The sequence below is a fragment of the Ursus arctos genome, unplaced genomic scaffold (genome assembly GCF_023065955.2).
Source record: "Ursus arctos isolate Adak ecotype North America unplaced genomic scaffold, UrsArc2.0 scaffold_19, whole genome shotgun sequence".
Taxonomy (NCBI): Eukaryota; Metazoa; Chordata; class Mammalia; order Carnivora; family Ursidae; genus Ursus; species Ursus arctos.
This window is the reverse complement of record NW_026622863.1, coordinates 49798541-49812972: the sequence shown is the minus strand read 5'-3', so window position 1 is coordinate 49812972 and position 14432 is coordinate 49798541. Positions and strand designations below refer to the sequence as shown.

At 58.0% G+C, this 14432-nt stretch overlaps 1 protein-coding gene across 3 annotated transcripts in view; it reads left to right on the top strand.

Annotated features, from left to right (window-relative positions):
• LIG1 (DNA ligase 1) overlaps positions 1-14432 on the top strand; it is a 35093-nt gene that overhangs the window by 8386 nt on the left and 12275 nt on the right. For 2 of the 3 annotated variants that reach the window (XM_048224007.2, XM_026481939.4), the window contains exons 5-18: positions 1078-1204; positions 3953-4048; positions 5671-5763; positions 6670-6789; positions 6954-7029; positions 7660-7740; positions 7949-8005; positions 10163-10335; positions 10753-10919; positions 11223-11299; positions 12108-12199; positions 12411-12510; positions 13461-13546; positions 14217-14332. In XM_048224007.2, coding sequence (XP_048079964.1) covers positions 1078-1204; positions 3953-4048; positions 5671-5763; positions 6670-6789; positions 6954-7029; positions 7660-7740; positions 7949-8005; positions 10163-10335; positions 10753-10919; positions 11223-11299; positions 12108-12199; positions 12411-12510; positions 13461-13546; positions 14217-14332 — 1461 coding nt within the window. The remainder of the gene's footprint in view (positions 1-1077; positions 1205-3952; positions 4049-5670; positions 5764-6669; positions 6790-6953; positions 7030-7659; positions 7741-7948; positions 8006-10162; positions 10336-10752; positions 10920-11222; positions 11300-12107; positions 12200-12410; positions 12511-13460; positions 13547-14216; positions 14333-14432) is intronic. The other variant, XM_026481940.4, reaches the window with a different exon arrangement.

The window sequence follows — 14432 nt, the reverse complement described above, 5'->3', positions numbered from 1 at the left end:
AGATCTTTGAGGCAGGGGCCCTGGGCAAAGAGTGCCGGCGTCCATGAGGCATCACGTCGCAGACGCTGTGAGCGTTGGAAATGCTGTAAATTGGATCCGGCTGGCGCAGGCCCCCCCTTGTGCTGTGTTATGGCGTTGCCTGGCACAGCGCTTCCTGCCAGGCTGGAAAGGGGTTTTCAGAGTCTGAGCATCATGAGGGAGAGTGGACAGGGTAGGCTTGGAGCTGAGGGGGAGTCACTTAATAACTGGCAGAGGGCCCTGTGAGATGAGTTAGGGATTGGAACCAAGATACAAATAACGGGCTTAAACAAGGTAGGAATTTATTTCTCTCTCTAATGATCATGAAACGTCCAGGATTAGTATGGCATTGTCTCGGTGTCAGAGACGCAGGCTGCTTCTGTACCCTTACTTTTATCCCTAGATGCCCTTGTCCAAATGAATGTCCATATTCAGCCCGTGAGAAGAGCAAGACATTCCACAGGAAGTGTACATCATTTTCCCTTGTATTCCTTATGTAGAAGTGAGGCTCCTGGCCATGCCTCCCTGCAAGGGAGGCTGGGAAGGGTAGGTGTTAGGCTCCTGGCTACACCTAGCTGCAAGGGAGGCTGGGAAGTGTAGTTCTCAGGATCCTGGCTACACCTAGCTGCAAGGGAGGCTGGGAAGTGTAGTTCTCAGGCTCCTGGCTACACCTAGCTGCAAGGGAGGCTGGGAAGTGTAGTTCTCAGGCTCCTGGCCACTCCTAGCTGCAAGGAAGGCTGAGAAGTGTGGTTCTCAGGCTCCTGGCCACACCTAGCTGCAGGGGAGGTGGTGAAAAGCGGTTTTCAGTTGGGCCATCATATGCCTAGCTAAAATCAAAGGTTATGTTACTTTAGAAAAAAGAGAGTTATTGTCATCCATGATGGGGGGAGTCTGGCACCATGAAACTCCACAGGAGGGAAAGGAGGGTAAGGCCCAGGTAAGAGAGGAGGAGCCCTGAACTGGGACGGAGAACTCTCTACTCCCAACTGTTTAGAAAAGGTCAAGGAGTGGCCCCTTCATCCTCCCCTCACTCTACAATTGCTCTTTCTTGCTTTCCAGAAGCCTGCCCCGGGCTCTCCACAAGTCTCCCCTCCCAGCCCTGCCACATTTCCCGAGAGCAGCCCTTCCCTCTCCAACACCTCTCCTGTGGACATCTCCCCATCAGGGATCCCCAAGCGGCGCACAGGTGAGGACACACAGGCCCCTGCCCTGTCCCTTGCCTGTCTTTATCCGCATGAGGATTTCTGCGCCAGGCGGCCATCCTCGTGACAGCTCTGATCTTAGCGCTGTGGTTGAGAGCATGGCTTCACCATCCACTGGCTGTGTGACCTTGGGTAAATGACTTACCTTCTCTGAGCTTCGATTGCTTTCTCTATAAAACAGAGACGACAGTAATGACAGCATTTATCATACAGAGACTATGAGGAAATACGCAGAAAGTGCTTGGACCTGGGCCCGGCCCATCGTGAGCGCTCAGGAAGCGTTGGTTATTGTAACTGTGGGTACGTGCCGTCAGGGAGGCAGCACAGTGCACTGGGAGCACAGGAAGAGGGCGACTTGTGGAAGAGAGATCCACCCAGCCAAGCCCTGAAGGACAAGAAAGAGTGAGCAGGGAAGGGGGTTAGTGGCAGAAGGCGGTAGGCATCGAGAAGGCATTGACGGCTTGGTGTGTTGGTGCTTAGTGCACAGGGTTGGGGACCCTGGAGAAGGTCCACGGAAAGCCAGCCTGAGGAATGGCACCTCTGTCCCCTGGGGGATCGGGAATGCTTTGTACAGGGTGGGGAGGCACAGGTGAGAGACCCTCACATAATGCTGGGTGACGGATGTGGCAGGTGCGACCGAGGGACTGAATTTTCAGGGCTGCATCATTTTCATTAAATTTAAGTGTGCAAGCTGATGCCGGATGGAGTTACCGAAGACTTTCAGGCATGTTTAGGATAACTCGGGTGCATAAATTTTCTTCAGCTGTAAATTCTGTGACATCTAAACACAGATCAGCTATTTCTGAGGAAAACTTAACACCCAGTTGAGACGTGCTAAAGTACGTGGGACTTTGAAGACTTAGCACGGAAAAGAGAATGTTAATTATTTTAACACTGAAAACACAACACATTGGAGACGTAGTATTTTTGGATATGTTGAGTTACATAAGCTATATTATTAAAACAAAGTGTATCTGGATTTTTTTCCTTTTCTCAATGTAAATACTGGCAAGGTTAAGGTCAGGTACCTGGCTCACCACATAGTTCCATCGGGTGGTGCTGATAGAACTAGCACACCTGGGGGAGCCTGGCTGGCTCAGTTGGTACAACGTGCGACTCTCGATCTCCGGGTCACGAGTTCGAACTCCACGTTGGGTATAGAGGTTACTTAAAATCTTAAAAAAAAAAAAAAAGAAAAACAGTATGGCTGAAACTAATAGACTGTATGTTAATTACACTTGCATAAAAAAACTTTAAGTTTTTTAATTAAAAAAAAAAGTAGAAAAGGAGTCACAAGCGGCAACAGGGCTCAGAACTGTAGGAGCTCAGAACTGAGGCAGCGCAGTGCGGGTGACGCCCGAGCTGCGTCTTGGGAGATGGGGTAGTGCTGACCGGGCTGAGGAGGGGCGGCGGGAAGCGGTGCAGCCTCGAGCAGCCCGCAGAGGCCTCGAGGAAGGAATCGCGCGGCAATGAGGGGGTCGCATACACTGGCATGTTTCTGGAGGGTCGGATGCAATTTGGGGAGCAGGGCGAGTTTGAGGACGGTGTGCGGTGCAGACAGGAGGGCGGGGCTGGCTCCCACAGGGCCCTGCATGCTAGGCCAGAGCCCGGGCTTTATCCTGGGGATGCTGGGGCGCCACAGGAGGGCTGCTGGACCCGGGGGTGGGGGTGGGGATCGTCTTGCAATAGCTAAGTGGCCCAGGGCGTGCTGGAAGCTCAGCGCTGACCCTGAGATGGGCTGGGGGTGTCAGGGAGTTCTTTTTAGAGGAAAGGACCTCTGCCCTCTGTCCCGGGGGCCCCTGAACAGCACGCACCAGGGCCCGGAGGTGTGTGCGGGAACAGTAGGAGTTCAGCGGTGCTGGAGAGTGAGGGTTACGTGGCTTGGGAAGAGTCAGAGGGTCAGCTGGAGAGAGGTGAGGTAGCACAGCAGCAGCTCCCGGAAGCCTTGCTTCTGGAATGGGGAGCGGGGAGACGTGGATGGCTTTCTGAGCCAGGAGGGGGTGGGGGGACGACAGCGCCAGCGGCAGCTGATAGTAGATCCCTCTGCGACTGTGCGAGGGAACCACCGGTCCAGGAGACCAGCGGGAAGGTGACCAGTGACAATAAAAGGGCTCTCAGGGAGCTCCTCACCAGGCATGAGCATCTTGCTTAGAATCTTCTAGAAGCAGTCTCTGAAGCTCTGAAACAAGTGTTCAGACACAGGGCGTTTCTTTGAGAGTTCAGAGAACACGGACGGTGAGTGATTCGGGGAAGGGGGCACAGCCCGCAGAAGATGGGTGTTCAGGGCGGCTACTGCGTTTATGTGCCAGCTCCCATAAGTCATGAACAGGGGCTCCTGTCAGGGCCTGTTGCTTCCCTGTCACTCGTGGACTTCTGAAGGCCGGGAGAAGCCATCCAGAACACACGCCAATGGCAGATCCTAGGGGTGCAGATGGGGCCCCGAGGGCAGCTGCTGGAGTCGTACTGGGCCAAGCGCGTCACAGCATCACTTATGCTCAGGGATTGTTTCCATTCACACACACGGGAGACGGAAGCACAGAGAGATTAAGTAACCTGTTCAGGGTCACACAGCCAGGAAGCAGCGGAGCTTGAAGGATGAGGCGCACCTGGAGCAGAAGGGGGGGGTCCCGGAGCCTTCTCAGGGGGCCCCATCACCGACCGGCCTGAGCTTACTGGGGTGGGGGGCAGATGGGCCCACGAGGCCAGTCACACCGAGCCTCTTGTCTTCCCAGCTCGGAAGCAGCTTCCTAAGAGGACAATACAGGATGTCCTGGAGGAGCAGGGCAAGGAAGAGGACAGAGAGGCCAAGAGGAAGAAGGAGGAAGAAGGTGAGGCACCAGGAGGACGGATGGGGAGAGAGAGAGTTGGAGGGTGCGTGGCGGAGAATCTGGAAGGGTGGGGGCCACCCCCAGAGGCCAGGCTGTTAGGATCCCCGACCTGATGCCTGTGGCCCTGAATCCGCATGTGGCCGTCAGAACTCCACACACCACACGGGCATTTGGGTTACGAGAGCATTTTGAAATGCATTCATTTGGGCCACTTTAATTTAGGATTCATTCATATGCGGTTTCCCGTTTTTATCCTCTGTTTTCCTGTTGTGTTGATGGAAAACGTTTTCCTCTCCACGACTTCTTTTCCCTTAGAAATGTAACCAGAAGGCAGAGATCCCCAGCCTCTCAACAGCACCCTTGGTGTCTTAGTAAATTGTTGATGGCACCCCCAGGCCACCACCTACAGACAACAGTTGATGTTCTAGAAACTTGGGCATTTGAGAAAACAGCGCATGTCTGTTGAAAGGAAAAGTACTCTTTTTTGTTTCATCCTTAAAAGAGTCACAATTAGTTACTGACTAGGATGTGGCCTGCCCTCTGCACAGTTGTCCAAACTGTGGAATCCCTCGTTGCCCGTTCCACGTTGGTTTTTGTGCAGTGCGAAATTTTGATCACAACAACCTAGAAAAGCCCAGCTTTGCAGAAAGGTAATGTCAGGGGCACCTGGGTGGCTCAGTCGTTAAGCGTCTGCCTTCGGCTCAGGGCGTGATCCCGGCGTTATGGGATCGGGCCCCACATCAGGCTCCTCTGCTGGGAGCCTGCTTCTTCCTCTCCCACTCCCCTTGCTTGTGTTCCCTCTCTCGCTGGCTGTCTCTATCTCTGTCAAATAAATAAAACCTTTAAAAAAAAAAAAAAAGAAAGAAAGGTAATGTCAGGAATTGCAAGGCTGGAGGGCTAAGGATACTGAAATCTGAAATCCCTCGAGCTAGTAGTTCCTGCCGTGGCCAGCAGAGGGCACCATTTTTCCCTGGACCCGGAAACTAGCCCGCGGTTTTCCCACGTTGGTGGGAAATGCTGCCGCAAAGATCTGACCCATTGGTCATTCCGGGTCCCTGTGCAGCCTTTGCCACTGTCGATGTTTGTTTAATAGAAGGACTTCATTAGGCTCGCCTTCCCCGGGGCTGATGTGACTTCCTATTGGCAACTTTTAGTCAGTATCCAGCCTTCAGTGTCTGGGACTGTGGGAGGGCCAGGTAGCTTCTTGGTTTTTCTCAAGTTCACTTACACAGTTTTTATTGTTACCCTAGAGGTATGATTTTTTTTTTTCAGTTTAGAACATTTTTCATTTTTACCTATATCAAGTTATCATGTGCGTTTAGAACTCTTTACGGTTGTATCTTGCGGTGAATAATTCTAGACGTTGATAAGAAGATACTGGCCGTCTGTATTCATTTCTGGCTGCCTAGGCGAGCGAACACAGGGTTTGGAATCTGTCGGAGACCCTGCCGTGCTTGGGGCTGCAGCAGCGGGCTCACACCTCCCATCGCTTTACAGACCTGTTCAGTTGGCACAGGAGCAAATGGGGGCAGAAAGTCTCAGGAGTTGAAATGTTCCTGGGGGTCAGAGTGATTCTTTTTTTTTTTTTTTTTTTTGCCATCTGACTTTTCTGTCATCCAAAGCTGAGACCTCACCGGAGAGCCTCACAGAGCCTGAAGTGACCCAGAAGAAAGAAGCAGAAGGGGACCGGCCCATGACGCCCCCTGAGACCTCCCGTGAGTTTCTAGTCCCCCGGCGACCCCGGCTCTCTGATTTTGGGTTGGATGTCTTCCGAGGCCAGTTAATTTAGTTTTATTTTTTAAAAGATTTTTACTTATTTGAGAGAGAGAGAGAGAGAGAGAACACAGGCTGGGTGAGGTGCAGAGGGAGAGGCAGGCTCCCCGCTGAGCAGGGAGCCAGATGCGGGGCTCGATCCCAGGACCCCGGGATCATGACCTGAGCTGAAGGCAGACACTTCACTAACTGAGCCCCTCGGGCGCCTCCCTGAGGCCAGTTAATTTTAAATAAGACTCAAATGTATTGTTGCAGTGCGAATTCTAGGGGAATCAGAGGTTTTATTTTCATCGTTGTTTTTATAGTTAAAAATTTCCCCACATGAGAAAAGAAGAAAGAGCCAGTCATCCTCCAACAAAATATTTGTATCTTGGAGAAATCACAGGTACCAAATGTTGCCGACTGAGGGTAGTTTATGAAGTTCGACAGCCCGGCTGAGTTGCGGGGTTTTTGAGGTTCTAGTTACCCTCACAGGCCCGAGAACAAGCCCGACAGCCGGGTATCCGTGAGACTCCTGTGTGCGAAACAGCAGCGTGGGGACATTTTGAGGATGCGGATCGTATTCGATTTTCTGCAGTTGCCAGGGAAGTGGGAACGTTTTCTTCTGAGCGGGCTGAGATTTCTTTTTACCACTGTCTGTAAAGTCTCCAGTCTCAGGCCGAACACTAGAGAGAATTCTGCTAGTCCTCACGGAAAGGCGTCAGGCCCAAGAGGCTCAAAACACACCCGTGGAAAGGAAAGGGGCGGAACTGAGGGTGTTTTCCGTCTGTGGAGTCACAACGACCTTGGGTGACCAGGGAAGTCTCGGGTTGAAAGTCGGCGTCCCCAACCGATGTCTCTCGCTTTAGCAGCAGAGCCCCCGCCAGACGGCGCCTCGGAGCCTGAGGTGGCCGAGAAGCAGCAGGCTCGGGAGGAGGACCCAGCCAAGCCGCCCGCCAGAGCTCCCAAGCCGGTCAGCAGCTTCTTCGGTGAGTGTGTGCCGCCCCTCAGCTCCAGCCACGGGGAGGAGGCAGGCGGGCCTTTCCCCAGAGCATGCCCCGCCCCGTGGAAGGTCTGACCCCTGTCTCCTGGCTTCACGGGCCGGTGGGGGCTCTCAGGAGGAGGGCCCACAGTCTCCTGACTTCGTTCCCAGCCCCCCGGAAACCGGCAACCAAGAAAGAAGGGAAAGAGGAAGGACCTGGCGCGGCAAGACAGGAGGAGACCAAGGGGTGAGTCCGAGTCGGCTGTCGAGTGAAGAGGACAGGGCGCTAAGGGAAGGCCTGCGGTGTGTCCAGATTCTCCCGATTTGATTCCTCTTAACGATGAGACCGATGACTGCCAAAAATTCTTTCAGCTTTAACAGTCTGTGGTTGCGGTTAATTATTCTAATGATAGCGTTTTGGGGGATTCTTAATGTCATTTTTGTGAGACCCCAGTTTCCATTCCTCAAACATGTCACGTGCATCTGCCTCAGGGCCTTTGCCCTTGTGGTTCCCGCGGCCTGGAGTGCTCTTCTCCCTGATACCCACTCTGCTCACTCCTCGTGTCATTCTGCCCCACTGTCTCCTTCCCCAGCCTTTCCTCCGAAGTGGCACCTTCCATCCTGCCTTCCCCCAGCTTGCTTTTATTTTGGTTTTGGAAATTTTTATCAAAATTATTTGTTTCTATGTTTTTTGGGTTTTTTTTCCCTGACTCTCCGGCTAGAATGGGAGCTCTAGGTTCGCCGGCTCTGTTTTCATTCCCTTCTGTGCCCGCATACCTAGAGCAGTTTCTAGCACATAGTAGGTGCTCACAAAATATTAGCTGGAGGAATGGTTTCCCTTTGACCCAGGTGTCTGATCTCCCTGTTGCCTCCACAGACCCCTGGACCCCTCCAGCTACAATCCTGCCAAGAACAACTACCATCCCATTGACGACGCGTGCTGGAAGCCAGGCCAGAAGTGAGGCTCCCCCTGCCCCTGACTGACCCCCCCCCCCCGTCACCGGGCGTGTCTCCCCAGAGGCCTCCACTGGAGGAAGCCGTCAGATCTCTTGTGTCCCCGTTCTGGGGACACAGGCAGCAGCACCGAAGGTGGGGGGAGGCAGGTGGACAGATGAATGGACGGTGTGGGTTGTACACACCGCCCTGTGTCTCTCTTCCTTCCCCAGGGTCCCTTACCTGGCTGTGGCCCGGACATTTGAGAAGATTGAGGAAGTTTCTGCTCGGTAATTCATCAGGCCTGCCTAGGCGGACTGGGGCAGGTGGGGCGGTGGCTCGCGCTGCCCGGTCCCTTCCGCCGCTGCTCTTTCAGCTTCGCCCTCCCGCACGCGTCCCCGGCCCCTGGAGTGGCTGCAGGATCTCATGGGCCCCAGGCTCGGAAGGCCCACGCCACGCTTCTGTCTCTTTCTGTGGGTCAGAACGAGCCGTGAGTGTGAGCCCAGATTCCAGGGTGGGGAAACCGCCTCTTCCCGATGGCAGCAACTTGATGTCCCCTCAGCAGTGGGAAGTAACCACAGCCTCGCTGATTGTCTTGCCCTTAGTGTGAGAAGGTCCGGGTCTGGATTATAGTGGGAACCCTGCTCCCAGCGAGCGCAGGTCAGGCCTCCAGCGCACAGGGCTGCTCGGACCCGGCCCTCCCCCTTCCCCCCAGCCCCCAGCCCTCACTCCTGAGTGTTTAGTCACTGTCGTCAGGGGGCCCACCCGGTTCTCCTTCCTACCTGCCTGTCAGCCTTGTTTCCAGAAGATCCTTCCATGTTGGCTTAAGTAGGTCTCAGCCCTTTTGATCTTGCCCTGTGGGGTTCCTGCATTTTTCACTTCTCAAACATGAGCGGAGCATTTAGGCTGTTCCCAGCGCTCTGTTCTTGTCGGCATGTGTCTTTGTGAACATGGGAGGAGCTTCCTCTGGCGCCGGAGCCCCACAGTGGAATTGCAGGGCACGGAGGGCACGGGAAGGGCGTGCCAGGCCTTGGGCCGCAGCAGCAGGGGGGCCGGATTAGCCGAAGCCCTGCCCGGGGTGGGCAGACAGGCCCGGGAGTGGGCCCAGCTCCACTGCTTCCTGGCTGTGTGACCGTGGGCAGGTGGCCTGACCTCCTGAGCTTCGGTCTCTTCACGAGGAAAGTGCAGTCATGCGTCTCGAGCTTGCTCTGAGAGCTGTGGAATGAAGAGTAGTACAGCTGGGTGTTTGGTGTCCAGAGACACTGTCCGAGATCCCTGCGTTCAGGAGAACTGCAGGTGGCTGTCCAGACCCCATAAGCCCCAGTTGGAGGGTCTTACACATTTTTTTTTAGCTTTCTTGAAATAGTTTTTGTGGTTTTTTTAAAAGATTTTATTTATTTATTTGACAGAGAGACAGCCAGCGAGAGAGGGAACACAAGCAGGGGAAGTGGGAGAGGAAGAAGCAGGCTCCCAGCTAAGAAGCCTGACGTGGGGGTCGATCCCAGAACGCCGGCATCACGCCCTGAGCCAAAGGCAGATGCTTAACGGCTGCGCTACCCAGGCACCCCTCTTGAAATAGTTTTAAACTTAGAGAAAAATTGCAGAAAGAGCACTGCAAGTCCCTGTACCCTTGGCCAGCTGTCACTATTGTCAGCCTCTCCCGCCAGCATGGGGTTGTTGCCGAGAGCAGGACGTTAGCGTCAGTGCACGCTATGAAGTGACGTCCAGACTGCACTTGTGTTTTGCCAGTTTCCCCTTTTGCATTGTCCTTGCCAGGCCAGGACCCACCCCAGACCCTGACCCCTACCGTGGCGTGTCGTCACCGCAGGGGGTGGGGGCACCTGTTGCGGCCAGCCTGATTCCTAGTGACGTGGCTTCAGGGCCGTCTGCCAGGCGCCTCGGCTGTACGCTCGCCGTCTTCCCCTTTGCATTCAGCACGCGTCTCATGGGGTTTCCCTTTGCGCCTGTGAGCCACACAGAAACGGGGTTTTACTTTTAGAGCCAGCACAACGTAGTGGCGGGGAGAGCGGGTCCTCGGCAGATGGCCTCGGCTCACATCTCAGCCTGATTCTCACCGGCTCTGTGACCTTGGCCGAGTTACGGGATCTCTCTGGGCCTCAGTTGCCTCCTCTGTAAAGTGGGGGTGATATCAGTGTCTGCCTCATGGGGGCGCTGTGAGCGTTTGGGGAGCGTAAGCAGGCTCCTGGCACCTAGAAAATGCTCCACCCAGCAGCCACCGTTCCTCTGTGGATGGGCATCCCTGTCTTTGTTGCAAGCGTGGGGCAGGCCCACCCTACCACCAGCATCTGCGGTGGTGCCTGTGGCTCAGGTCACAGCCCGGGCCTGGACTTGAGCTCCTCCTCTTCTCCTTTCCTGGGGTGCTTTCCACCTGCCCCCCAACTCTGACCCCGAAACGCCAGGAGGTCACAGTGTTGCCCCTCCCCCAGGCTCCGGATGGTGGAGACGCTGAGCAACTTGCTGCGTTCTGTGGTGGCCCTGTCGCCTCCCGACCTCGCCCCGGTCCTCTACCTCAGCCTCAGCCGCCTTGGGCCGCCCCAGCAGGGCCTGGAGCTTGGCGTCGGTGACGGCGTCCTGCTCAAGGCTGTGGCCCAGGCCACGGGTAAGCAAGCGTGGGGTGTGGTGGCAGTTCTAGTGTGGGGCCCGCTCCAGGGGAGAAGGGGCAGAGGTGGGGAGAGGGGACGACAGGACAGATTGATGGGCGGGGAGCCTGGGGCATTGATTCAGGTGAGGGAAGCCGGGTGGCTTGGGCAGGGCTGTGGGGGTGGAAGGAGGGACTGGGAAGATGGGCCTGCAGAGGGAGCAGGACGGGGGCGCTGGGACTGAGGCTCGGGGCCCAGGGAGGCGGTAGAGCCTGGGGGCCGAGGGGAGATATGGGGAGACCGCGAGCGAGCGGGGCCTGCGGTGCTGGGTGTTCATGGTGGGGGAGGGCCGGGGCTGGGCCGGCTGTGGGCAGAGACCGCCCGAGATGGACACACAGCCCCACGCCCCCCCCACCACTGGTTCCCTCCACCCCAAGGGCGGCAGCTGGAGTCTGTCAAGGCCGAGGCAGCCGAGAAGGGCGACGTGGGGCTGGTGGCCGAGAACAGCCGCAGCACCCAGAGACTCATGCTGCCCCCGCCCGCGCTCACCGCCGCCGGCGTCTTCACCAAGTTCCGAGACATCGCCCGGCTGGCGGGCAGCGCTGTGAGTGGGCGGGGCGGCAGCGCGGGCGAGGGGGCTTCCGGCCACACTCTTTCTGTGGTGGGGCGCTTCGGGCCTGCTTGGGGGGGATCTCCTCCTGCGATTCCAGCCTGGCTCTGCTGCTACCGTAAACACTTGCTGAGCAGAGTGACGGAGGCAGGCTGGAGCCGGCGTGGCCTACTGCATCCCTGCACGGCGGGAAGTGGGAGTGGGGTGACAGCAAGTGTGTAACCCCGGGCGGCCAGCCCGGAGGAGGTGTGGCCCCCTCCCTTCGCCCCAGGCACTGACTGCTCCACCCCGCTTCAGTCCACAGCCAAGAAGATAGACGTCATCAAAGGCCTCTTTGTCGCCTGCCGCCACTCGGAAGCCCGATACATCGCCAGGTAGGTGTGGATCTGGGAGCCTGGGAGAGGCGGCCGGAGGGAGGGACCGGCAATGGGAGTCCCACTGGTGCCCTGGCCACCCTCACACCGGGCCCTGAGGGGCTGGAAGGGGAACACAGGGTCCCTTTCCCGGGTGGCCTGGGGCTTGTGCGCAAGAGGTGCTGGGATTGGTTAGCGATGTCTGCTTTGGCCTCAGCGGAAGTGGTACAGGACGAGGGGCCAGGTGGTGGCCATGAGGGTGGAAACGAAATCATGGGCAGCCCCCATCATGGGACATTTCTTGGGTGCCCGGTGCCGGGTGTGGTATCCTGTCAGTCCCTCTGCGGCACTACCAGGCAGGCCCCGTTACCCTCAGCCGGGTGTGCAGAAGGGGGGATGGAGACCCCTGGCTCAGAGCCACGCCTGTGCCGGGGGGGGGGCAGGTTGCCGAGCAGCTCGCTCTGTGGCACCTCTGGGGAGGTCGTGTCCTGGTTCCAGGCCCGCTGTGCCCTGGCTCGCCCTCCCCGAGCCTCACCGCTTCCCCAGAGGGTAGCTTAGATGAGAGCAGAAGACAGCGCGAGGCCCCTAGTTCTGCCCCAGGGAAGGCCAGCGGCCGCAGGGGTTAGGGGCTGGCGTCCGTTTTCTCGTCTGTTCAGTGGGGCTGTGCGATCCCTCAGGTCCCTTCCTGCTCTGAAGGTTGTTCTGGTTTTGAGGAGAGGGTTACAGAGGGTCGAGGTGGGGGAGACGGGAGGAGGCACGGGGAGGGGGTAGAGGGCAAGCTGGGGAGGGTGGTGACAGGCCCGCTCCCCCTTGCCTGCTGTCTCCGCAGAGCCCTGAGTGGACGGCTGCGCCTCGGGCTGGCAGAGCAGTCGGTGCTGGCCGCCCTTGCCCAGGCCGTGAGCCTCACGCCCCCAGGCCAAGGTGAGGCCCCGCGGTGTTCTCCGCACCCAGCCCTGGAGTTAACCAGGCCGCCCGCCCGCCTTTCCCTAAGTCTGCGCCCCTGCTCTTCGCCTGGCTCCTTCCCTGGCAGCCTCGTTTCCGTTCCTTGTTTCCCATATGACACCCGCTGTGCCCCGGGGTAACCGAGGGGTCGGGCCCGCCCCAAAGCCTCTGCCTGTGCATCTGGTCTTAGGATTCCCCCCGGCCGTCGTGGATGCTGGGAAGGGCAGGACAGCAGAGGCCCGAAAGACGTGGCTGGAGGAGCAAGCCATGATCCTGAAGCAGACATTCTGGTGAGATCCGGGGCGTGGGCAGGGTCGGAGGGCCAGAGGAGGGGGTGGGCTCAGCACCGAGGGCCATGTGCTACATCGGCAAGGCCAGTGGCTGGCAAGCGCTGTGGACCATCGTGGGGCTGGTGACAGAGCAGGGGTGGTGACCCAGACAAGATTGGTGCCGGGCATGAGGCAGGGGACAACGAAGGATCGGGGACACGGGGACGGCGAGCAGGGAAGAGATGCTGGCCGCGGGTGCGAGTGGCGAGACCTCTGGGAGTTCCCAGCACGTCCACACATGCGCAGAGGCCCTGAGACAACCAGAGCAGGGCTGGCGACTGACACACAGTGGGTCAGGACATCCATGGGGTGACAGCGAGGGCTCCTGGGAGGGTGCTGTGGGGAGAACCTGGCCACAGCGAGATGGTGACTGCCCAGAGAGAGTGTCAGGGGCAGGAGGGCCCAGGAGCATTTCTGGAAATGCCCTTAGGGCACCTGCTGGGGCACAGGGCCAGAATGACCCTGCACATCTCCTCCCCCTCCCGGGGCCAGGACAGCAGTCTCCACTCTGCCCATGGTCTCCACTCTGCCCGGGGGGGAGGATCTGCGAACTGGTGCTGCCCGGCCTGCCCCCAGCCAGCTACATCAGACTCGTGGGAGGTGGGGCCTGGCCTTGGAGAAATTGCTTAATCCACCCTTGAGTTGTTCTAACGTGTAGCCCAGGTAGAGGGTCATGGGTCTCCTGCTCACAGGTAGGGGTAATGGCAGGCCCAGAGCAAGGGAGACAGAGTGACGTGCAGGGCGTTGGGCGGGGAGTGTGACAGAGACAGCCGGAGTCGGGGATGGGTGGGAGCAGACCCCCGGACAAGGTGACAGGCTGGCAGCGGCGCACTTGCAGCCAGAGCACAGGGTTTCCAGGCTGCCAGAGTTCTGGAAAGACAGCTGCCAACTCGTTGTTGCCCCCTCCCCAGCGAGGTGCCGGACCTGGACCGGATCATCCCCGTGCTGCTGGAGCACGGCCTGGAGCGCCTCCCGGAGCACTGCAAGCTGAGCCCAGGTATGAGCCCTCGGGACTGACCGCAACCCTACCCCGGGTGGAGCTGGCTCCAGGGCCCCCCCCGTAGGCTCCACTCCCCCCTCCCGGCAGATTCCTCCTCTTGCCGCCAAAATCGAACCCTGTTTCCCGTGTGGAAAGCCATCCCTTTTCTGTTTGGAGTCCCCTTCTGCATTAGGTGGGGTGTGGATAAACACTGTGACAGAGATACCCCAAAAGGCAGTGGGTCAGGCCAGACAGAACCTTCCTCTCGCATGTAAGCATCCGGAGGAAGGCAGGTGATCAGGGAGGACACATGGCTGGGCTCCAGGGACTTGTCCTGTCACTGTGTCATCCCGAGGTTTTCACCCTAACGTGCATGACCAGAAGTGGCTCAGGTTTCTAGATCACAGAAGAGGGTGAGAGAGAAGAGGGGCGAGGACGTGACCCAGACCTCGTGCACACCACCACCCACGCATCCTAATCACGTGGCCTTCCCTCGCTGCAAGGGGGGCTGGGAATGTCCCAAGCTGGGAGGCTGACTGCTCCGGAGTTGGGACGGCATGTTCTCTCCTTACTCAGAAGGGAGAATGGGTCCTGGGGCACAGCTAGCTGTCTCTGCTACACACCCCCGATGATCGGATGTCGCTGGCGCCTCCCCCGTTTACTCTAACTCTCGCTCCTCCCCTCCCAGGGGTTCCCCTGAAACCGATGCTGGCGCACCCCACGCGGGGTGTCAGTGAGGTCCTGAAACGCTTCGAGGAGGCAGCTTTCACCTGCGAGTACAAATACGACGGGCAGAGGGCGCAGGTACGGGGGCGGGCACACGCCTTCAGCAGAAGGGAGCGCGCCAGAGAGCGGGGCCCTGGGGTGGGTCAGACCCGAACTCGGAGTGCCTCCTGCCGCAGAC